Genomic DNA, 24,884 nt, shown 5'->3' with positions numbered 1-24,884 from the left:
GGCGAGACATGTCCTCCACTGAAATTAACAGCAACCTCTCTTATAATTCTACAATATGACCATAATGAGATTAGCTGCATGTACAATAGGCTCATCAGGCCGAGCTCTGTGTGTTGGTACTGATAGTGATGCTGCTTTAGTTACCACTTATCTTGCATTTTCACATTTGTACTTTACACTTGCATTTGCCTCGTTTGGTTTAGTGTGATTTTGCTTTACTTGTTGTAACCTCCACCGAGGAGGTTATGTTTTCACCCCTTTCTTTGTTTGTGTGTGTTTCAGCAGGATTACGCAGAAACTACTGAAAGTAATCCTGCAAAACTTGGCCAAATTTTAACATTGTTGTTGTTGTAGTTGTTATATTCACCAATTCCAGAGGGAATCATTCATGGATCTTTATGAAACATATCAGGTATATTGAGGGGGCTGACATCTCTGTGTGTGTGCAATGTGGTGCAGCCTGAGTGAATTTAAGGGGAGGGTTGGGCCTTGGCGGAGGTATGCGCTCTACTGAGTGCGATTCCAGTTTATTAAGTGGATATATGACCTTTAGTTCAGAAGAGGGATCACTCTCTCCGCTGCTCTTCATAGGTTGTTTTTTCTCCTTGTACAAATCAATGGTTTAAGGACATAGGCTACATCGTATAAAGATTGTGATTTGACATTTTTTTGCTGTATAAGTGAAACCGAGATGTGCAGACAGGTTCCTAAATGTCTCTGTCGACTTGACGTCATCGGCAAAAGGAATGAAGGTGCATCCATTGAGCGTTATGAATGAAACCTTTATTTTGTCTGCATGTTTGAACAATATCTGGGTACCTAAGTTTTCAGGTGGTGCAGCAGTTAGCTCGCCTCACAGCAAGAAGGTTCTTGGTTTGAATCCTGGTTCGACTTCCTCCCACAGTCCAAACACATGCAGATTGGTGTTAGGTTAACTGGAGACTCTCTGGAAGAAAGGATAAGCGGTTTAGATAATGGAAGGATAAGTTGTCTCAGAGTTTGAAGTGAACATATTACAGACAAAGCCCAAAGACAAATGAAATCTAGAGACGTCACGTTTGCCCCCCCCCCCCTCCTCCTCCTCCTCTTCCTCCCCTCAAATACAGATAAAGAGAGTGAGGCCTGTCAGCGTCAGAGTGAGCGTCTGCTGAGCCAAAAGCTTCTTAAATCACACATTTTGCTGTGGGACAGCTTAACTGGCACAGTGAGAAGTGAACTGAATATTCTCTCCTCACCAGCCAGAGACGTTTAACATATTTAAAGTCGCAAAAGGTTAAAAAGTTACATTTCTCTGAGCTCATTTAAGTTGCATATAAACAGCAAACTGAATTGAATATTCTGGTTGTAGTGTCATAATGTAAGATAATTATTATTATAATGAATCAGTTATTGAAAATATATAAATTAAATTAGTGTAATGTGGGAAAATCTATTTACATCTTCCATACGTAACCAACTAAATGAATAGTGTCCAGAGGGGGAAGTCTCCTTTAAGAATCTTGCAGCACATTGTACATGATGACTTCCCCCTGAGCAGGACATGCTTGAACTTGCCATTTTAATGAGCTCTCCGAACTTGTAAACATGTTAAAAACACACAGGGAGATAACACGTCTCATGATGCTCATCAAACACCAATGCACCCGCTCACAATCTGAGTTTTGCCACAAAATAGATGATTCCTGACCAATACGTTGATTTTTTATTTGACATTTACAGTAGATGCTGCAGTGTACATGTTGCAAAGTTCTGCTCGAGCACACGTCAGCACCGAGAGTGAAGAACATTAATGAATAATAGCTGCTCGTCCCTGTGCCCCCAATTAGTACAGACACGTTTTGTTATATTGCTAATTGTCTCGCTCCTCTGTGTCTGTTAACACGCTCCCAGGACATGGAGGAGGCAGGGAGCGTGCACTGGAAGCACCAGCTGTGCACGTAAAAGCCTCTTGATGACTCAGTCAAGGCATCATCAGGCTCATTGTGCATCAATATTAACCTCACACTGTCGTCTCCGTAGGGGTTGTTTAACTCTTTAGTTTTTTTTATGTAACTCCACGGGGGAATTAAGCGTTTATAACAATTCAGAAGACTGACGTGTTGTTTTCTCTGTCCAAAGAAACTTAACAGCTGGAGGAAGTTTAGAGTTCACTTATGTTTTTTCGTATTTTATCTCAGTAACTTTTTATGACTATGACAGTTTTCCCAACATTGAAATTTAAATGCTGTGTCTGGAGCAATCGTGATTCATATTGAAAAAAGAGGGGCGATCTGGAAACTCACGCACATTTGTTGAAAGTTTCACGTCACACTTGTGCTTCTGCATCTGACTCTAAACCAGAACCCACTCTAATTTATTATACCTATTAAGCTGGTCCTTGGAGTGTAACATAGTTCTCTCCCTTGAAATAAAAGGGAATATTTTCAAGTTAATTAGGATGTCACATTAAAACTTAAAGGTTGGTTAACTTTTTCAGAAACCGTTGCTTTCTGTAATAATTTCTCCTGTTCACACTGGTGCTTAAAATGTCTCATCCCGACATGTTTCCAGAGTTTGGTCTGAGGATTATTGTTAGAGGGTAGAAATCTGTTGTAGCACATGTACGGTTCCCTCAGCTTGGAGTTGTAACAGCATGTGTATATATAGATTTGTTATGTTTCCTTATTGTGTTGCTTAAGTTCCTCTCTGTGTTTCTACACTTTCCTGTTGTGACTTTTACTGTTTCAAACCAAGTAGAGTGTTAATCATAGCAGTGGAGATGATACAGGACAAACTCCACAGTCCTTGTCCTGTGCAAAACTAAATGTTCCTAAGCTTTTCCTAAGTTCAGCATTCTGAGTTCTTTAGTACCTGTGTTACAAACCATCTGCTGCAGCTCAGCACAGAAACATTGTCAAGGAAACACAAAGAGGGGATTTCATAATTTAACTGCTGTAGCTGTGGAAGACGCTGAAGTGATTTATTCAACCCAGATGGCTGAAGCCTCACATCATATTAAAATATGATAAGAGGCCATCGAATGAACTTTGGAGAACAAGGACTGCAGATTTTCTCCCCCATCCTCTATTGAGGAGGAAAGATTACAGCATGCAAAAAGGTTTCCATGCATATGTGTGCACCTGATTATTGTTGTATTGGTTTAAGGTCAGACATGAAAGGTTGTGTGTATCCTGCAGTGGTACTGAATTCCCTGGCAGCTCTTGCCCTCTGAGACCATTTCAGATTTAATGTTTATTTTAATTTGCCAAACTGGGCTGAACTCTGCAATGTTGGCCAATGGTCTCAAGGGGCAACGTAGACTATAAATCTTAATTACACAGGGTATTAAACAGGTAACGCACAACAGGCTTTACTTTTCTTCTGCAACTTCAGGTGAGCATCATTTCACAGCTAGAACATCTTGTTACGTCAAGATTTTTCGTTTTGTTGCTGCCTGTTTGTAACAGATTTGATTCTCTGTCTACTTTGCCGATCACGGCCGCTGCAGGCCACTGATGTCATGGATCTGTGTGTGACCATCAAAGGGGTCTCCTTCCTCTTGCAAACAGGTATTGGCATCTTTGGGAACGCCATGGTGCTGCTGGCTTGCGGCCACATCATCTACACCGAACCCAAGATCCTTCCCGTGGACATGATCTGTGCCACCTGGCCTTTGCCAACCTGATGATGCTGTTGACCCGCTGCGTCCCTCAGACCTTGACCGTTGTTCGGGCTGAGGCATCTGCTGAATGACGGCGCTGTAAGGTGGTGATTCTACGCCTACCGCATCGGACGGGCTCTGTCGGTGTGCATCACCTGCATGCTCAGTGTGTTCCAGTCAGTGACCGTCGCCCCCGCTGGGCCCCGTTTGTCCAGGTTGAAAGCCTGCACTTCCCTCCCTGGTCCTCCCAACCTTTGCAGGGCTGTGGCTCCTCAACATGGCCATGGTGCATCGCAGCCCCGTTCTTTCTCCATGGCGCCACGTAACGGCACTGTTCCCCGCGGTTTACCCTCAACCTGGGCTTCTGTCATGTTGACTTCAGAGACAACCTGTCCTACGTGATCAACGGGGTGGCTGTCTTTGTGAGGGATTTTGTGTTGTCGGCCTGATGTTGGGCTCCAGCGGGCTACATCCTGGTGCTTCTCCATCACCACAGCCGCAAGGTGAGAGGGATCCGTCGTTCTCACGGCGGTGGAGCGGAGACCCGAGCGGCCAAAACAGTGATCACCCTGGTGGTTCTGTACGTGGTCTTCTTCGGGATTGATAACGTGATCTGGATCTACATGCTGACGGTGGCCAAGGTGTCACCGGAGGTGCCTGACATGAAGGTGTTCTTCTCCTCCTGCTACGCCACTCTCAGCCCCTACTTCATCATGTCTTCCAACAAGAAGGTCAAGGCCAAGATCATATGTGCATCTGAGCAGGAGCAGCCATCAGTGGACACTCAGGAGTCGAATGACAAATGACTCCACTTCTCTGTCCTGACAGGCTGTTGACGCACCTGCAGGGCAGCGGCAGAGTTGTTCTCTCAGACGTTATCATTTTGAGCACCGGTGCACAGATGACTGTCATTTAGCTGAGCGGTGGACCTTTTACAAAGTAACAGAGACAAGTGTCTGCAGTGTTGTCGTCTCTTGAGTGTATATTTTCATCTGAATCATAAATACACAGGTGTCTGAACTGAACTCTCTGTAGTTTGTGGTCCTTTTGTATGGCAGCAACAAAAAAAACACATAGTTCTCAACGTCAAGCAACAAAGTCAACATCATCTTGTTCCAGCTTCTTAGTTGTGAGAAACTGTTGCTTTTCTTTGTCTTTATTTGTGACAGTATGATTGTGTTTGGGATTGCAAAATGCTATTTGGGTAAAGATAGAACCACAAGTATTGACCTGTCCTTTCAGGGAATTGTGTAGGTTTTAATGTGTCAAGAATCAGTTTTAGCTTTAAAGTCTGGTTCAGTTATTTTCAAACCTTAAAATGTGACCGTTAAACATACATTAAATATCAGCATTTGGAATTTATCCATCTGAAATATATTCCTGACACTGATTTTTAACTGAATTCAGGCAGTTAAGTGTGGAGCAAATCTGTTCCAGAATTATGTTTAAGAAGTTGAATACAGACCTGACCATGTGAAGGCAAAAAATTGTTCTCTAAATTGTATTAGGGTTGGTGTTGCAATGGGGGCAAACTGTTGGAACACGACAGCACTGAGCCCATTAAATAGAATAAAATAAAATAAAGATAAAATATTAATATTGGATCAAATGTGATTACAAGGAAAATATGCTCTATTAAGGCAGGGGTAATTAAAATAAAGGGTTTAGAATGTGCAATGAAATTATAAAGGAAAATCTCACATTTAGTGAATATGCATTTTGTTTTTATAAAATTATATAAAAACTAATATAACATATAAATTATAAGAAAGAAAAGCACTGTCTACATTTCCAAAGCAATGGAGTTATATGGGATGAAAAATTATTAAAATCTAATATTAAATCTACTAATAAAGACAAAATAATAGTTAGTTACAGTCCATTATGTTCATGTCTTCTCTTGCTTAGCTCTGATTGGTTGAATAAGTGTTGTGGGTATGTTATGCTCTGAGATTAGCCTGTCAGGCGGCACCCTCCATCCGCTGTAACACATTTACATTACATAAATCAGTGATCGAGTTAAAATATGAACTTTTAATTCAATCAAGCTTTTAAACATTAATTTTCTGATAATCTCACCGACACTAAACGGTGAAGTCCCGCCTGACAGACAAAACCCAGGGACTAAACAAACCCACTGTCAACACAACAAACCCCGGAAATGAAAAGCGGAAAACGAGCTTCAACAAACAAACAGTGAAGTTTAGAGAAGTGAAGTAAACGAGGAATACACGTGTCCGTGAATAACAACACGCGCAGGAAAGGAAAACACGTTTTTAAATGCAGCGTCGAGGCTGCACGTCTTTGAATGTCGCCGGGGACGCGGTGGTTCGGGGGGTGAAGCGCACAGGTTAGCAGTTAGCCGTTAGCTCAGCATGCTAACAGCTGGAGCTCAATCTGAAGTGTTTACAGTTTGTGATGCTCCCACTTTCTTCTGGTTTGTGCTGAGTGTTGTTTCCGCTGCAGGTGAGTGGTTGTGTAGCTGCTGCTGTTCGCTATCTGTGTTGTTTACCTCCACGTTTGTTGACAGATGCCACACACCTGGATGTGAACTGTTGTTCTCTCTCTCTCTCTCTGTGTGTGTGTGTGTGTGTGTCAGGTTCGATGTGGAGGAGCCGCTGCAGAGTTTAATGACCGATCCCGGAGAGAAGCCCGCTTCCCCCGCTGCCTCCGCCCGAGGATCCGAGTGACATGACCTGACTCTGGGTTCGCTGCTCCGCACCAGAATGGCCAGAATCGCCTGGTACCAAGAGAAGGTAACGTGGAACACAGCACGTTCACATCTGCACAACAAACTCAATACCAAGATATAAAGTATTAAACGTAAAAAATCTAATGTGTAGGAGTAAACACGTTATCAGTGCAATGACAGTCTGTCAGTTTGACACCCGTTATTTTATCCAACTGAAATGTACCAGAAGCTTTGGAGGTAATAAAGAATAGAATAAAGTAAAATTAGTTTAAATACGAATATGGCAAACGTGAATATATATATCAAACACATTAGATAAACATTGTTTAGTCTAGTACATATTCTTATAAAGTGTTTGTATGTGTTTGCATATAGTGTTTGTACATATCTGCATGTAGTGTTTATATTATGTGAGTGTGTATATATTTGTATATTATGTTTATGTATGTTTTAATATAATGTGTTGATCTTTATTTGCATTATCTCTCTGCAATGTCTTTGAAAGTATCGTGTTTATGTCAAGTGTTTGCATATATTTGTACATGAGGTCTATATAAAATGTCAGTCTGTAGCTTCACATTATATACAAACCCATGTTTTTGTAAACATTATATGAAAACAAAATATATTTACACACGCATACATTTGTTTAAATCCTTCTTCCACTCACATGGATTCACACATACACACAGTACATCCATGCTTGTGTCATGGGGTAGATGCCAAACCTTATTTGATCCCTAACCTCAAATGTATTTTATATTTATTCATAGAACTTATTTATATTTTGTTGTTGTTACAGATCGGTGCCTACGATCAACAAGTCTGGGAGAAATCTCTTGAGAAGGCAGATCTAAATGTGAGACTCCTACAAATTCAACAGTGATTGGATTTATTTATATGTGAATTACCACTGAATTGAAGTGTCCTCTCATTTAGGGTTTAGACCGCAAACCAAAGAAGACCTGTTACATCAAACAAGACCTCATTGATGTTGATTTAGTAAGAGGTAAGAATAAATAATATTGTTGTTACTTAACCTGCAACGCTCTGCTCACCTATGTAGTTGTATGTTCCTCTACCTTTAACTCTTCACCAAATACAGAGGAGTAGGCTGTAAATATAAAAAACAATTGATTGTCTAGTGTGTAGTGAGATATACCCATATTTGTAATTACCCTCAGGATCCACGTTCAGCAAAGCCAAACCAGAGAGTCCGTGGGCAGCGTTGACTCGAAAAGGTCTGGTCCGAGTGCTGCTGTTCCCCTTCTTCTTCCAGTGGTGGATCCAGGTGACCTCCAGGTCCATCTCCTCATGTATCCTTGTCCTCTACTTCATGCAAGGTTCGAATCACTCTGATCAGTCACATTCATATTTGGGCTGGATTTTATTGGAAAAGGCTCTGAATCTTAAACATTGACATTATGAGAGGACCCAGGGCTCAAGTAACACACTCCTCATTATACTGTGTTTTTTTTGTGTCTTGTAAAAATGAAAAATGTCGTCTCACCTCCAGAGGCGACTGATTTATTGGTTGGCTGAAGTTTTCTGATATGAAAACATCTATTTTACAGACTTTATACACAGTGACTCTTTTTTTTAAAGACTCTGACATTTATAAAATATTGAACCTGAACCTCTTGAAATCCACGGACTTTTTGATATTTTACTTTTATTTAAATCTATTACAGCCGAAAGTCAGTGTCTGCATTTGTTGCTCTCTGGGCCCAGTTACGCCTGAGCAGCAGGAAGATCTCATTAGTGAGCATTCTGTTATAATGTCTCCCCTAAGAGACCATGTTGTTTATTGTTTCCAAATGCTTTGCTCCCCTCAGTGGCAGCGGTGGTGCTGTACTTGGAGGTCCCCGGGGCGAGTGCCAGCGAGGTGTTTGGACCCATTTGTCTGATGCTGCTGCTGGGCACTGTGCATTGCCAGATTGTGTCGACTGAGTCCAGCCGGTGGCCCTCGGGCAGTCCAGCTGCCAGCAGCACCAGCAGCACCACCAGCCCTGCGCGCAGAAGGAGGTGATTTTTCTCATTGTTAGGCAGTGCACACTCTCACCTCTCTGCATAAACCCACACATTATGCAGACAGATAGACTCTACCTGGCTGTGGCATGCTCTCACTCCTGTGGTTGTATACTGTATCTGCTCCATTCACCAACTCTTGTCTTTGAATGTTATTTTTTCTGTCTCCATTAGGCCGAAGAAAAGCAGAGGGGTGAAAAAATCCGAAGAAAAGAACAACAGAGCGGACACACCACAGCCGGGGCCCTGGCCGTTTGAAGAGAGCCAGCGTCTATACGGGAATGAGGAGAGGAGGGTACGGTCTTTAAGTTGATGAACTGAGCTGAATTCATGTTTAATTTCCTCCAAAGTATTTTTTTGTTGAAAGTTTATTCTTCCTGTCTCAACATTAATGAGTCATTAATGATACAAATGAACACCTGCATGATCAATGCAATTAATGATCCTCCTCAACCACGACCAGAGCTTCTGATCGATATTAGAACCCTCGTTAATGTCGTATTTACTCCTGGTTAATATCATTCATGTTCATTAGATTGTTGGATGTGCTTGTTATGTTGTTTATCGCTGTACAGGATGGTTTTCAGAGTTACTGCAGTTTTAAAAAGTAAAAATAATATCATGCCTTCTGATGCATTCGAAGAAAAACTAGCACCAGCAGATAAAATGAGGAAAAAGACGAAACATGAGCTGAGAAAACTAGAAAAATATAATATCTGAGATCATATTAATAAAAAAGAGGTAGTCAATATAAATAAGAGCCAATGTCATTCATTTGTAAAAACATTTACTGTTAGAAAAGTTTTAAAGATTTAAAAGAAGTTCTGAAGCATGATTTGTCATTATGAATCATTATAAAATGTATTTCTACCACAGGAATGATGCTTAATTTATTATTTTAAGTAATTTACAAATGCATAAAAAAAACAGATAAAAAGATGTAATTTGTATTTATGTATTTGTGTCTTGGAATAGATTAACGTAAGATTCTGTGTTTGTGTTCTCATGTTCTCTTGCAGAACGTAAGAAGGTCTGGCTTTGGGGCATCTGATGAGTTCTCCAGTGAGGAGGAGGAGGAGGAGGAGGGGATACAACCTGTGGAACAGATGAATGCTCCGGCTCAGCAAGAGAGACACCCTGCTGCATCTGCACTCGTGTCTTCTGTTAGAAAGAGAAAGCTGAAGTCCAACCCCAAACCTCAGGTAAACGTATCATTTCACTCTATGTCAATGAAAGTCGAGGTACATTTAATGTTCAATGTACAACAACAATTAAATTCATTGTTTTTAATATGCACTGTTTGATTTGAGAGCAGGAAGGGACCGGAGCCTCCAAAAAGGCGAAGCCGCGAGAGGTGGAGCGTCTCAGGCCGAGCGTTGGCTCTCGTCCCGCCTCTGACACCGACGACACAATGTGGGAGGAGCTTCTCCAAGACCCCGACTCTGCCACCACAGGTAGCAGTGACAGTGAGGGGAACGGGAGGTACAACGCCGGCCTGGCTCTCCCACAAACCACCACTCTGAGCAGTGACGATGAAAACCTGCAGCAGGGGATCACCGGAGTAAGTCAAAATCTGTCAATTGATTAATCAAGTAATAGTTTTTACTGCCTAAAATCCAAAGATATTCACGTTTTTGGTGAAAAAATTTGAAATGGCAAACATTTAACATTTAATAACCCTCACCCTGTACATACATACACTACATACAATACATATAGTACATACATTAATGATTTTGCACATTAGAAACCATCTGTTAACAGGATGTTATCTGTTGTGCTCCTGTTTTAGAGCCAGCTCTCCTGGCTTCAGGCCTGTCATCCATCCAAGGACCGTGTCAGTGCCATAATATGGGAGCAGGGCGAGTGTAAGAAAGCAGACATGTCTGTGTTGGAGATCAGTGGGATCATCCTCACACGGGTAAACATTTTCCTCTTTGTGCTGATTTAAAACAAAAGTCTTGTCTGTCTGAGTTGCTGCAGCTTTTTATCAGCAAACAACATGTCTCCTGTGTCTCTCTCCTGGAAACAGGTGAAGTTAGTGGAGCAGGGCATGGGTTACCTTGTCTTCGGTGGCCTCATGACTGCCACACTGGCACTGCTTCCACTCGCCTTCCACTTGGCTCAGCATCTGGACATGTCGAGCCTTAGCTCCCTGGCTCTGACAGAACTGGCGCAAAAGGTGGTCGGGCAGCATAGTGTCAAGGCCTACGCCTTTTTCTTCATCACAACAGTGCAAAGAGTCTGCCTCACCGGACTGTTCTTCTTCATGATGTGTGTGGCGGAGAGAACGTACAAACAGGTGAGTGGTCCCTTTGTTTGGTCTGAAGAAATCTACTGTGCTTTATTAGTTCTGTCCAACCTCTGTGGCTTCTGTAATAAAGCTGTAACAATCGTAATCTGAGGTTTTACCATCTTATCATTATACTGCTCTTCATTTAAACAACTTAGATTTGATCTCATTCAACCTGACTGCACCTCATCACCTCGAGAGTCATGAGTCCTCATGTTTGGAAGTTTTTAATACTGTGATAGTCTTTATAGTCTGTCTCCATGGTTACATTCATCAGCACAAACAGGACGTTCTAATATCTATTCTGTCTTGTTCTGTTAATGTTAAGAAATACAGACTCCATGGTAACGTTATACTTTCTACTTGCATTCCCCTAAAGCATTATGGGAACTGCAGTTCCAAATGATCATTATTGATCAATCCCAAATAGAAGAAAGAAGGAGCGACAAAATCTATCAATATTATTTTTTCAGTTTGCACAATCAGTGTTTTTCACTAAGGCTCATATTTTGTTCCCCTATTCATAGACAGATTTCTTGTGATTAACTGCTTACTTTAAAAATAACAATATAAGAATATATGAATCTACTAAAAGCCTTTAAATAAACAGAATGATAAAGCCTCAGGATTTTGAAGGTTAATCCCTGATCATTTGTATTTTCACGGCTGATTGTACCTTTTTTAAATTATTGCACTTAATCCAGATTGTGTCAAACACGTTGATCCATCTTTTTATACACCCATGCCTCCCTCTAGTGGCATTTAGCAGGTAGTGTCCACAGACAAAACGATTGCCTACTTTCCTCTTTGCAGGACTGTGAAATTCTATCTCTTTCTCAGTATCTCTTACTGTTTGTCCACATTTCAACAGAGACTTGTATTTGCCAAATACTTCAGCCACATCACGTCAGCTCGCAAGGCCAAGAAATCTGAGATCCCTCATTTCCGGCTGAAGAAAGTCCAGAACATAAAGATGTGGTTGTCTCTTCGCTCTTTTCTCAGGGTTTGTATTCTCCTATTCTTTTATGGCTTCATTGTTTTACCACTAGAGGGCACTGACTGGTCTTTGTTTCCAATGGTGCATCACTACGTTTCTTGTTCTTTGCAGAGACGAGGGCCACAGCGCTCCGTTGATGTCATCGTCTCCACCATCTTCCTTTTGGCGCTTTCAATTTCATTCATCATTTGTGCCCAGGTCAGTCGATATCTATGCACACATTTAATAATGCTCCGCAAACCTCTTACAAAGTGCTGTGGACTGCAAATATCAACTATGCTGCTGCTTCTGCTCTTTTTCAGCTCCTGCGAAGCCACAAAACTTTCCTGGAGTCTCAGACAAACTGGGAGCTGATGGTGTGGGGCTCCTCCCTCATCCTCTTTCTGCTGCGGCTGGCCACACTGGGCTCAGAGACCAACTGCAAATACAGCAATTCGTCGGTGCTGCTCACTGAGCAGGTAAAGAGCCGAGGCTGCAGAACGTGTGGAGTTACAGGTTATATCAGTTCTAGGAGTAACACTCTGATGAGTCAGCTGATTCATTATTAATATCAAAGTGTGGGTCAGTGCCGGGTTAAATAAATCACCAGGTCAAACAGTCTCCTCTTGGTTTCAGATCAACTTGTATCTCAAGATGGAGAAAAAGCCCAATAAGAAAGAAGAACTCGGGATCGTGAACAATGTTTTGAAACTGGCTACAAAGCTGATGAAGGTGAGCATGAGTTTGTCTGTTTTGTTTTTCAGCCTTGATTTACTGTTGAACATTAAATTGATTTTCATTGACAACTAAGTAGTTTTCCATGAAGAACAAAAACCCTTTGAATGTTTTTCTTTTATTTGTAAGAAAATGAGACAAAATGAAAAATATAATACAACTCTTACAAACGTTAAAGACTGTTCAAAAAGTAGGAATCATGTTGGCTAGACAGAAAATAGTTAGTTCTCAGTGTGAGACCCACTTGGAGGAACCTATGGTGCTTTTGTTCACTTTTCTATATGTGACCTCAGATTGATTTTATCCCTGCTTCCCTTCATCAGGAGCTGGATACTCCGTTCAGACTTCTGGGTCTGACAGTGAACCCTCTGATCTATAACATCACCAGAGTGGTCATCCTGTCCGCTGTGTCTGCTGTGGTCAGCGACCTGCTCGGCTTCAACATCAGAGTGAGTGGACTCCTTCCTCTAAATGTTAAAATAGCAGCTCCTTGGTTTCTGTTTAACAGCTTAATGTTTTCATGACACTGTTTTTGTAAATAAACCTTTTGGGGGAATTGCTATGGTAAGTGACCGTGAACTTCTTTCTCTAACGAATGTGTCCGTCTCATTTTCAGCTGTGGAAAATCAAGCCTTAATGTGAAAACGGCAAAATGGCAAAACCACTAAACGTCGGACACTGGAGACCAGAGATCTTTGTCTCAGCTACGAAAAGCGTGCAAACCTACTGACAGTATATTCATCGTCTGTGCCTTCCAACTCCAACATCTGTCTGCGTTTCATCAGCCTGAGACGCTCCGACAATCGCTCTCACGCCGTCACTGGCTCCTCACCTGGTGTTTCCCTCGGCCAATCCACTAACCCACTGCCTAACCTTTGACCCTTGAATGTTCCTGAGTCGAGCTCTGACGTCATTTCAGGCTTCTGTTGCATCTAAATTTTCCAAGTATGTTTTGTACAGATGTGTGAGATGTAAATAATTAAATACAGATAACGGATAGTTTATTCATCAGTATGATAATATAATTAACTATAAAACAAGCTGTGTGCTTTCTAGACTTTCATTGGTGTCAGCTTTGATTTTAACCTTTTGTACTTGTACTTAACGAGGAAATATTGTGACTGTAAGTAGGGTTTATTTATTTGGGGGTTTCTGCTTTAGCACTTACACTTGTACTGGTACCTGTAAATCATGACTCTGTGACCACTATCTGCCTTTTGTATCGAGGACCATTGTTGAACAAAATAACTATGCAAAGAGGGTTAAGGAATTCTTTGATAGAAGTGAATAAAATTGTTTTTCATCCATGGAGGCTGGCGTCAGGTTTTCATTGCTGTTGCTCCATCCAGGGCCGTGGCAGCATGGTGGGCAAAGCAGGCAGCTATACTTGGGGCCCTGAGCTGAGAGGGGCCCCCAGGAATGGCTGATGTTAGTCCACAATGCAGATTATGTGAGAACCCTCTTAAATGATATGTCCAGCTATGTACAGAAGAACGCATGACACCATGGTCCGGAACAAACAATATAAAAAACTTCAGAGATGTGGTTGAAAACGTCTAAATGTGAGTGAATCAATAAATCAAACTTTATTTATATTGATTGATTCACAAAAGACAGACATAGAAAAAAGCAATTAAAAAACAATTTGGGGCTAATGCAGTAAGATGGAGATAAAAATGAATAAATAAATGAAAGTGTAAGATGATGAAGGTGATTAATATTATTTTAATTATTATTTAAAGTGCTTTAAGATAAAGTATGTTGTGATTTGTTGCTGTATTAATAAAATATGAATATAATTTGAATTATTAAACGTGATCTACGCCATTGACGCATCCTGCTCCGGATCTATTACGAACATTACGGCGGCGCAGGGACATGTGACGTACGGAGACACACCTCCAGCTCCAGCTGACGGAGCCGAGGTGGAGGACCAAGGACAGGCCGACCGGAGAGGCTCCTCCGCCCGCTGCGGTGCGCGCAAACTCCCGGTGCGGCAGACCCACGGATCCCCTCGTGTCCAGATGTGTCTCCGCCCAGCTGTGCTCGTCACGTTCACCCAGCGATCAGGTAAGAAATAAATCCTGATAAACACTGAGTGAGATGCTGATAGAAAACATGTCTCAGTGGATTGAGTGAAAGCTGCAATTCTGCCGCATGAACTCAGTCAGTGAGGGAATACTCTTCGTGTGTGTGTTTGTGAATCCGAAGCTTTTTCTCTGCATCGGATGATGTGGCAGAGTCGGTCCGTGTTGCCAGGGAAACACAAAGTCAGAAACACCACACGTGTGTTTTGGTTTCCAGTTGTTGTCCCCCCCCTCCCCCCCCCCCCCCCCACCCCCCCCCCCCCCCCCCCCCCCCCCCCCCCCCCCCCCCCGCCTCACACGTTCGATTCCCTGGTGTTCCCACAGGCGCTGCCCACTGAGACCACATCATGTCCAGCTCTCAGAGGGACAACGGCTCCGCAGAGGCCAAGAAATCCGACCTGCGGGAGAAGAAATGCTGTAAGTGAACTGCTCCATTAGATTCTGCTGCATGACTGCTTCGTGGTCCACAGGTGCGCTTGTAATTTAAGACCGTGTGTTGTTCCCGTTGGACTCAATTCAGTCATTGTCTCTCAAGCGCCTCCATTTAGACGCCAGCCCATAATCTCAGTAGGAAAGGAAAGAATCTAGATTATAACAAGTGATATAAAAATACTCCTCCTGCTGTCGCCCTTAAGAAAGAAGATGACCTTTTCTCTCCCAGGACGTTTTTTCTTCCTCTAATTTCTCCACATAGTTCTCCACATAAACTGTGTTTCTGTCCAGAGAGACTCAATTATTTTTGTCCAGCAGACCTAGTTATTATGTGGACTTAAGTTGGAGGGAGGTGGAAGGTGGGATAGAGGACTAGAGGGATTTACTTTATAGATCCAAAACTGGGACATTCCTGTATTACAGCAGCAACATATCGAACTATTCAAGATATAAAAATGTTTAAAAGATGGAAATCTGCATCTGCAAAAGATGTAAATTTGCTGTTTTACTTAATTTCTTCTCATTATAAAGCTTTTTTATTATTATTTAATAATGCATTGTAGGACTTTAATAAATGTACGTGACCATAATATAATATAATATAAATATATGTCTCCTGCGCAGCTTGGGCCTCCTACATGACAAACTCCCCGACGGTGATCGTCATGATCGGCCTGCCTGCGAGAGGGAAGACGTACATGTCAAAGAAACTCACACGGTACCTCAACTGGATCGGAGTCCCAACCAAAGGTCCAGCACCACTCGAGACAAAAGCCTCTTTGTACTTCTCTTTAACTTTTTTTTTTTAAAGTTCACATATTTCAAGTCAGAGAGGGTTTGACCTTCCTGTTGTCAGGTGTAGTACATGGATCCCATGCTCAACTTTTTAGGACAGTGTATTGTAGTTAAATCACTATACTGCCTTTTTATTTTTAACTGTATACGCAGCTACACATTTTTTTTAAATGGTTGCTGAAATCAAATGCTGGAGTAATCAACCAGTCAAGGATTTGCTGCAAGAAATGAAACGTACTTTTGTCAAGTATTACAGTAGTGGGTTACTTTTTGTAGGTAAAAAGATTTACCCTTTATTCAGACCCTGATCGCTGCGGTGGAAACACAAGGAGCAAAAGTTCCTCGTTCCAGAGGAAAGTTCCTGTTGTCGAAACGCAACTGAAAGATCATTCAAACGACCTCTTGGAGAATTTGTTGTTGCCTCCGCCAAAGAGGGAACGTTCCATCGGTGTGTTCGTCTGCAGGATTATGCAAAAACTAGAAAACTGATTCCCACAAAACTTGGTGGTGGGATGAGACACGGCTCCAGAAAGAGCTGGAGGGGAAGATTCAGGATTTGTTTTTATACTTAACTTAGCATTTTACAAGGGAACATTTGAATTGGGGGCAAAAAAATGGCAAACCGTTTAAAGCAATTAGAGCATAAGTGTAATAAAAAATACGATATGTACTGTATGTTAGAGTTTAGCATCAGTTGAGTTGTAATAGTTGAAATGAACTCTGCAGTGACTTGAGTGTGAATGTCGTTTGTTCCTTGGCAGTGTTTAACTTGGGCGTGTACCGCAGGGAGGCCGTCAGAGCGTACAAGTCCTACGACTTCTTCCGCCACGACAACGAGGCAGCCATGAAAATAAGGAAGTAAGTTCCCCTTCCACCAGTGTGTTCATCACGTGCTCTCGTCCAGTCGTTAACTGGCACATTAACGTATCATGTGTGTCACAGTGAGAGAAGCTGGAGCATCTCTACTGTCTGGATTATCACATTTCTCTCAGCCAACACGAGTCTGTTTGGTTTTCTGCAGCCTCCCCTGCTGCATCAGTGACTAAGCTCTTTTCTTAAAAGGCAGGCAGTCGATATCGAGTCGGCGGCAGCACAGTGTTCATGTTATTAGACTGCAGATAAATAAAAAATCACTGCTAATTACAGTACAGCTGCCTCTCTCCCCTCACGGTCGTATCTGGTGGAAATGGAATTTGTCTCATGAAAACGTGACAGGCTCCTGACAGCATCCCACTGCTGAATTGTGACCTAGATATCAAACAGGCTGCTGCTGTCACTCTGAAGCTGACACCTCCCCCCCCCCGGGTGTCGCACCGACATTAAACCTGAATCAAACTGCTGCTGTAAAAGGAGAAAGACTTTGTCCCTGTTTTTTTAATCTTCGGGGTCTCAGGCACGTGGGTTAAAGGAATACGATTTAGTTAAATGTGTTTACTGGCTGAAAGTGAGATGAAAAGATTGATAATCTTGTGTCTGCAGAATATGAAGCCTCAGACAGCAGCTGGTTACTTTAGTGTAGAAAGAGGTGGAAGACATCACCCTGGTTTTGACAATAGATCTAAAGATATTCGACATGAAGCCAAATTATCTTGATCGCCACCTGGTGGCTGGCTGCAGTATTGGTCGTAAACCTGGCATTTTAGGTTCACTCTTATCTCACTGATATATGTGCATGTGCTCATTTTTTCTTTTTTCTTGGATTATCTTGCTTTAACAATTTGTCATGATACCTTTTATAACTTAAGTACTTCTCTCTCTCTCTCTCTCCCTCTCCCCCTCCCTCTCTCCCCCTCCCTCTCCCTCTCTCTCCCTCTCCCTCTCCCTCTCCCTCCCTCCCTCGCAGACAGTGTGCTCTTGTAGCTCTGCAGGATGTGGGGGCTTACCTGACGGAGGAGGGAGGTCAGATCGCGGTGAGGACTCATCTGTCCATCTGTCTCTCTCTGCGTCTCTGTGACGGCTCATTTCCTAAAGCTCTGAAATGTCTAGAACAGCAACACATCTCACATTAGGACAGATTTAATCCTGAAGGACGTCCAAGTTATACACATTTTCTTGTTTTTCAGGTTTTTGATGCAACAAACACAACAAGAGAACGTAGAGACCTCATTCAAGCCTTCGTGAAGGAGAATGCATTCAAGGTAAGATTGAAAGTGTTTTTTATTATATTTTGCTGTTATTTTGTCTTTGGAAATTGGACTTAATAGAAATTCACATTCACAGTTTATGTAGCGTTGAACGTGAAAGGATGAACGTGATCAGACTTTTAGATGTTACCAAGAAAACTCCACAGGGCCCCTTTAATGTCTGATTCAGATTTGTTGATTGCGTGTTAGTCGTACGTGTGTGTGTTCACGTTAGCGTACGTTGACCTCTGACATCTCTCCAACAGGTGTTCTTCGTGGAGTCGGTGTGCGACGACCCTGAGGTGATAGCTGCTAATATTCTGGTTCGTCACTCAAACCCATAATCTATAAATATTCCCAGTGTCTGCTTTGCTATGTAAAAACCATGCTGCTTGATCACATGGTCTGACTGTGTTGCATACCTGCCGCAGGAAGTGAAGGTGTCCAGTCCCGACTACCCTGAGAGACACAGAGAGAGAGTAATGGACGACTTCCTCAAACGCATCGAGTGCTACAAGGTCACTTATCAACCGTTAGATCCTGACAACTACGACAAGTAAGAGCTGATAATATCTGCTTCTCTCTATCTCAATAGGTCATTACAGGTTTTATAGCAGTTTGCGTCCTGTCATTTTTGCACTTCAGAAAATAAACACTAGATGGCGTCAGTAAACAAATGTTTAGTTCAGCCCCTATGATTCATCACCCCCTGCAGGGACCTGTCGTTTATCAAGGTGATAAACGTGGGCCGGCGTTTCCTGGTGAACCGGGTGCAGGACTACATCCAGAGCAAGATCGTGTACTACCTCATGAACATCCACGTGCACTCTCACTCCATCTACCTGTGCCGCCATGGAGAGAGCAACCACAACGTCGAGGGCCGCATCGGGGGAGACTCCGAGCTTTCTCCTCGAGGGAAACAGGTACGATTACAGAGAAAGAACCAATCACAAGACTCATTAGTTCATTGGGATATCTAGATGATGATTGTTGATTTGTGTTTCTCTCGTTTCCCAGTTCTCCCACGCCCTGCGAGAATTCATCGAGGAGCACCAACTGTCGGATTTGAAGGTTTGGACGAGTCAACTGAGAAGAACCATCCAGACGGCGGAGGAGCTCGGGGTTCCTTATGAACAATGGAAGATTCTCAACGAGATCGACGCTGTCAGTACCCCGACATCCGACCTCCCACATTTTGAAATGATAGGAATCTCTCATAAAGTATCTTTATGTATTAAAATGTTCTGCTACTGTCTTTAAACAATCTCTATGTATGATATGTGGAATTGAAGCACTTCTTTCTTTGTATTATGTGCAGTGAAAGTGCTTCTGCTTACTTTACTTTGGTCTTTGATATTAGAATGAATATTCTTTTCTTTATGTAATATCCCTCCTCAGGGTGTGTGTGAGGAGATGACCTATGAGATGATCCAGAACACTTTCCCAGAGGAGTTTGCTTTGAGAGACCAGGACAAGTATCACTATCGCTACCAAGGAGGAGAGGTAACCTGGCCCACTCCTTCCATCCCCTCGTGTTTTACAGATGTTAATCAGGTTGAATTTTTTTTTTTAAAACACTGACCTCTACATTTACATTAAAATCGTCCTCTCTGGCTCTGTAGTCCTACCAGGATCTCGTTCAGCGACTGGAGCCGGTCATCATGGAGCTGGAGAGACAGGGCAACGTGCTGGTCGTCTGCCACCAGGCCGTGATGCGATGTTTGCTGGCGTACTTCCTGGACAAGAGTGCAGGTAAAAGAATGATCACAAAACACACACAGGACACATGGACACACAGATACTGACTTTGTGTTTTGTGCTTCCCACAGAAGATCTGCCGTACATGAAGTGTCCGCTGCACACTGTGCTCAAACTCACACCTGTGGCATATGGTAGGTCCTTCACCTCCAGGACACGTGACTTTACCCTATGACCCTTTGATCTATTGAAATATTCTGTTTCCTATCGTCCAGGTTGCAAAGTGGAACTGTTTTATCTTAACGTGGAGGCAGTGAACACACATCGAGACCGGCCTCTTGTAAGTTCCTCTCATTCAAGCTGAATAATCACATTTTTTACATGAATGTGATTTCACCATTGTTGAATTAAAGCCACAGACGTGTAATGTGTAAAGTATGTGTGTGTGTTGTTGACTCACATCAAAAATAATTCACAATTAATCAGCAAACCACTACATCTAATCCAAAGTCTAACAGGCTCATCTTTGTTGAATCCACTAGTTTAATGCTTGTTTGTGAGGCCTTGCTTCTTTAACTCCCTCTTTTTAATCCCTGTCCCTTAAATCTTTAACCTGCCTGCAGCTCAGCTAATGAAATCAAATGTTTTATATTTTATGGACTGAAGCCCTGGCTGATCATGCTGCCCTGCTTGGCTGAAATAATCATTATTACCATCGCTCTGGTTATGTTTGAATGAAAAGCTGTATTTAAGCTTATTTGATTCTTTTAAAGGTTTACACCCTTTAATGAAGAAGGTGTGTCAGGGTTGTGCTTTACTTATTCTATCGGTAAAAGGAGACATATTCAGGGTCATAATTTGAATTCGTGTTATGACTTGAAAAGGTTTACTTGCTCTAATCTTCAGAAAACGCATCACTTTCCTCAGACTGTCCTTTGCTGCAGCTCCTCTTTTCAGCCTCTGTCTGAAACACCTCGTTTTAGCTCCTGTCTCTTTAAGGCCCCGCCTCCCGATAAAGCCCAGTCTGCTCTGATTGGCCCGCTAACCCACTCTTGGTCAAGGCTCTCGCTTCACCTGACTTTATTAGCAGTTGTGCCGGACTAGGTGCTGGACGTGCATTATGCAAATGTAGGGAATGGTGATGCCACAGGGTATCACGATGGTGGGGAGGTATCAGCCAGACTGACGAGTGTTTCAGGAGCTTCAGGAGCTTCAGGTGCTTCAGGAGCTTCAGGAGCTTCAGGAGCTTCAGGTGCTTCAGGAGCTTCAGGAGCTTCAGGTGCTTCAGGAGCTTCAGGAGCTTTAGGTGCTTCAGGAGCTGTGTTGTCTGTGGGGGAGAGGAGCTGCCTTCACTGAGGACTTTGATCTTTTTAACTGCAGGTTTTTTACATGCACAAACTGGAATGACACTCATTAACAGTCCCCTTAAATTCAATCAAGCTTCACCAAATTGCACCAACTGTTAGATATCAGTCCCCTAAACATGCCTGATCTTTTCATCCATGAATTATTATGAAGTTTTGTGCTAATCCGTGTCATGGTTTTTGTATAATATTGCAAACAAACAGACAGAGGTGGAAACATAACTTCCTTGGCAGAGGTTAAAACCAATATAACACGGGAGAGGAAGGAAAAACTGAAAATCATGATGTGTCTCCTTTGAATTGGTTTCTGTTGTTGAACCTGTTAACACGAGTCAATGTGGAGAGGATGGTTACGCTGTGATCAGGTGTCCCCAGATCTTTTAGTTTTTCCTTTAACATCTTGCAGCATTTCATCTCCTACCAGGATAAAGTCCAGAGGGACTCTGCTCTCATACCTCGGCGGAATAGTTACACTCCCTTGTCCAGTCACGACCAGGTCAAGCGTCCCAGGCTCTACAGTGCGGGCAACCCGCCCTGGCTACCACTTGCCCCCACGCCATCAGCTCTGATGCCAGAGGGACGGCAAAGCCAAGTTAGTGAAAGAGTTACAGCCCCCCCCCCCTTCAAATATGTCTCCATCAACTTCAGTCAGTCACCTCCCACCACAGTTGTGTGTTTGGCGTCCGTCTCCCGTCAGTCTTGGATCCTCTCGATGACTTAGTGTCTGTGTTGAAACTGACATGGAACTCATGTCTGTGTCTCTGTCACGTGTCGGGTCTGGAAGAGGTTGTTCTCTTTCTTGAATGTTTCTTGGCCGTCTGATGTTTGTCTTGCATGACCTTTGCTTCACCACTGGTCTGTTTCCAGCTTGAATATGCAGAACAGCAAGTCTCTTGGTGAGAAACGCTCCCGATGAGTTGAGCCTTAAAAAGATATAAAAGACAAACATTTAGACATCATACACGGAACATATATGACACATATTAATAGAGCCTGGCCGATATGAGCCTTATTCACAAATATGAAAACCTTTATTTTACAGAATGAACAATGCAGAAACGATTTATGTTTATATTTTACGTTAAAATGTTTATTTTCTGAACTCAAGTTCTTTATATTTGGTTGTATTTGTGTTTTCTTTTTATTTGTAGTTATTTATCAGAAAGTTTACAGTAAATCTGTAAAATATCAAGCCTGGATTAAATGTATCCTTCATCAGGGTTTGATAATGATGTCTTTGATAATTCCTTTAAATTATATATATATATATATATACTGTATTGGTCGATATATCAGTATCTGAAAACATTTATTCCTTATTTTCGGCATTTTCCCCCAAAAATCCTTATCAGTCAAACCTCTACTCTTCTGAAATTTAATTTAATTTAAAGGTTATGTGGAGTAGAGGTGGTTTAAGAGTAGTAATCGCTTCATGAGCCTCTTCTATAACCAACTAATCATTTATATACTGTAAGGTAGAGAACAATCTTAGGAATCATTGTCAAATTCACTTTTTTAATATATATCGGCATACATTTTTTAAATATAGTTAGCTGCCAAAAATTAAAAAAGTTAGATTTACACTCTTTTCTACAACTCTTTTTTTTACTGAAATCCATTTGAGAAGATTTAACTGCAATTTGAAGTTAATATAAAATGTAGATTAGAGATTTAAAAAATTATTTAAAAAATATTTTTTATTCACAAATGCATATTCAGAAGTATATTTGTTGTGTATTTGTTGTGTATTTGTTGGCCTTGCCTTGTGGGTACAGTGCTTCAGCCCATCTCCACATCTCTCTCTCTCTCTCTCTTTCCGAAACCGTCTTTCAGCCCCGAATAGGAGGCAGATGTCTGTGAGTATTTTTTGAAGGACTTGGTTTCATTTTCTTTCCCATAATTCAACCCATTGTTCAAGTCATGTTATCTCAATATACGTTATCACAGTGTTGTTCATGTTTTTTTATGGTTTTCCAGCACTTTGGTTTCTTCAACCTTCCATCACCTTTGCACTCAGAAAGCTGCTGTCGATGTTGTTTCATCTCAGCGGCGTTATCAAGAACGACTATCGCACACTGATTCTTTGGAAGCTTAATAAATGGCTGCGACAGTAAAACGTGGCTTCTTTAAAAGCATTTGATTATCACATTTGTCCGACACCTAGATATGTTTTAAAGAGGTAAAATGATAAACAAGTAACTACACTTTGCTGTGCACATATATAATGTATTAATAATAATATTATGATTATTTAAAAGTGTCTCAGTATTGATTAAAGTGAAGCAATCACACATAGGGTCAGAAAAGTGATTCATAATTAATAACTTCTTCTTAGACAATGTGCTAATGAACAGTCTCCAGTGCTGCAGCCGTTTAACCGCACTCCACATAAATGACCCAATTTTCCAAAAAGGAACTTAAGACTCCTGGGCCGCAATTAGTTTCCTCTAATAGTATTTTCTGCTGTGAGGCATTAATCTGTGAGTGTCAGTGACGTTTCCTCTCTCTTCAAGGAGTCCCTGTGCGAAGGAATCGACTTTGACAGCCCCGAGGAAACTGGTGGCTGTGTCCGCTTCTGAGTGAAGATGACAAGTTTCTCCACGGTGCAAATTAAGTTTTGGGTTCAATCTTGAATCAGAAGATGGAAAGAAGTATTTTTAAACTACAGTTTTTGGAAATCGTGGTCAGAGGAGGATGAAGTCAAAGAAGAGTTTGTGTTTAAAAAACGAGTTCACTTGGACACGAGGTCATTTTAGTTTCTTTATATCTGCAGTTTCTGTCTTTGTCTTTACTCTGCATGCTGAGGCTTTGACCTGGAGGCCTTATCATTAGTATCATAAACTCTTCTGCATGTGCACTACAAGAAATCAATCAACAAAACAACACAACACAGTGTTTAACACAACTGGCAACTAATCCTTATTGTACTGTAAATAGTATAAAGCCTTACTGATCATTACATACACTACAGTATCAGCTCCTCTATTCTTCTCAATACAAGCACATTATTATGATAAAAATCAATTTCTACATTCGCAAACAGATCATATTATAAAGTAGATGCTGTAAAAACTTTTTATAATATAAATCCGCTCATCTTATAGACAAACATTTGCACTTGTGATTCTTATCTGAAGCCATCATGTGTTGTCTCGTCTTATAGATTTGAGAAATTGTGCTGAACAGGGTTCTGAAGGAAGATTAAAATGCTGTATAAACATGTATCCCTCTGTTATAGAAGCATTGTTAGAAAATACTTCACAGTACTTGACATATTGTCCAGGCAGTAGGTAACAGATTGAACTTTCTGTCTCAAGCTGCTGTTCACAATGTTTTTATGTGTCTCAATCAGCTCTAAATGATACATATTCAATCATTATGTGTTCTTTGAAGGGATTTGTGCAACAGAAGTTTAACACACTAAAGGTGTGATTGCTAATTTGTTGAGATTCTTTTGTTCATGTTATCAAACAAAGAATTTGCTTTATTTGCTTCTTGCAAACGTTTATTTTCTTCTTAACTTTTCCTTAACATAAGCCTTTTTATTTACTAATGCAAAGTCTCATTGGATGACTGTGTAATATTTGATCATTGATAAGTTATTGCCGTGCTCCAATCAGCCTCCTTGTGCCTTTTTAGCCGACAATAAAATTGAGTTTCGATGAGTCTTGTTTTTTCTCATAGAAATATCAGAGAAAGATGAATCTGTGCATTCAACTCTGTTATTGATCATTTTTGACTTTCATTGTATTGTGACTTGTTATATGAAAAACTTTGTCAATATTATTAAAGAACTAAATGAAATAAAGAAGATGACCTCATAGTAACTAAGCACATATACTCAAGCACTGCATATATATAGACTAACACCACCACTCCAGATGACGACAGCTTAGAGATTCAAGTAACAATTGTTTAGTAGAATTGGAGAAAAGGTTTAAAGTTGCGATGTTCCTCAGTTCTTTGGGTTCGATGTTCGGGGAACGTTCTGCTTAATGAGAAAAGTGAATATAGGTACTTT

At 41.5% G+C, this 24,884-nt stretch overlaps 2 protein-coding genes, 2 long non-coding RNA genes and 1 pseudogene across 11 annotated transcripts; 3 read left to right on the top strand and 2 right to left on the bottom strand.

Annotated features, from left to right (window-relative positions):
* The first annotated feature begins 3,315 nt into the window (after window positions 1-3,315).
* Window positions 3,316-4,560, top strand: LOC117761102 (annotated as a pseudogene).
* A 1,228-nt stretch (window positions 4,561-5,788) lies between these two features.
* phtf1 (putative homeodomain transcription factor 1) lies at window positions 5,789-13,672 on the top strand. Its single transcript, XM_034584713.1, has 17 exons — window positions 5,789-6,106; window positions 6,240-6,396; window positions 7,135-7,191; window positions 7,272-7,341; window positions 7,517-7,675; window positions 8,168-8,357; window positions 8,535-8,655; window positions 9,380-9,562; window positions 9,676-9,921; window positions 10,153-10,281; window positions 10,393-10,662; window positions 11,525-11,656; window positions 11,762-11,848; window positions 11,953-12,108; window positions 12,266-12,361; window positions 12,688-12,813; window positions 12,981-13,672. The coding sequence occupies exons 2-17, from the start codon at window positions 6,367-6,369 to the stop codon at window positions 12,999-13,001; spliced, it is 2,073 nt and encodes a 690-aa protein (XP_034440604.1). The 5' UTR covers window positions 5,789-6,106; window positions 6,240-6,366; the 3' UTR covers window positions 13,002-13,672.
* On the bottom strand, window positions 6,421-23,891 carry LOC117761105. The gene is made up of 3 exons (XR_004613785.1): window positions 23,755-23,891; window positions 23,201-23,206; window positions 6,421-6,435 (listed from the first exon to the last, which is right to left on the bottom strand). It is a non-coding gene; the product is annotated as an uncharacterized LOC117761105 (long non-coding RNA).
* Window positions 13,353-14,374, bottom strand: LOC117761106. The gene is made up of 2 exons (XR_004613786.1): window positions 14,264-14,374; window positions 13,353-13,787 (listed from the first exon to the last, which is right to left on the bottom strand). It is a non-coding gene; the product is annotated as an uncharacterized LOC117761106 (long non-coding RNA).
* On the top strand, window positions 14,129-23,875 carry pfkfb2b (6-phosphofructo-2-kinase/fructose-2,6-biphosphatase 2b). Of its 8 annotated transcripts, XM_034584717.1 has the most exons (18): window positions 14,129-14,434; window positions 14,776-14,868; window positions 15,508-15,633; window positions 16,440-16,536; window positions 17,522-17,588; window positions 17,742-17,816; window positions 18,068-18,124; window positions 18,233-18,357; window positions 18,517-18,724; window positions 18,819-18,965; window positions 19,200-19,304; window positions 19,424-19,553; window positions 19,631-19,693; window positions 19,775-19,839; window positions 21,270-21,455; window positions 22,697-22,719; window positions 23,377-23,452; window positions 23,535-23,875. In XM_034584717.1, exons 2-17 carry the CDS (start codon window positions 14,799-14,801, stop codon window positions 23,444-23,446), a joined length of 1,614 nt encoding a protein of 537 aa, XP_034440608.1. In that variant the 5' UTR covers window positions 14,129-14,434; window positions 14,776-14,798; the 3' UTR covers window positions 23,447-23,452; window positions 23,535-23,875. The 8 variants fall into 8 exon arrangements, with proteins under 8 accessions (XP_034440608.1, XP_034440606.1, XP_034440605.1 ...); XM_034584715.1 differs by having other exon boundaries at window positions 23,377-23,875; XM_034584719.1 differs by lacking the exon at window positions 22,697-22,719 and having other exon boundaries at window positions 14,130-14,434.
* Window positions 23,892-24,884: the final 993 nt, after the last annotated feature.

Source organism: Hippoglossus hippoglossus, chromosome 5, assembly GCF_009819705.1.
Source record: "Hippoglossus hippoglossus isolate fHipHip1 chromosome 5, fHipHip1.pri, whole genome shotgun sequence".
Lineage (NCBI taxonomy): Eukaryota > Metazoa > Chordata > Actinopteri > Pleuronectiformes > Pleuronectidae > Hippoglossus > Hippoglossus hippoglossus.
Note: the sequence above shows the minus strand (reverse complement) of the source record. Positions and strands in the feature narration are given on the sequence as shown.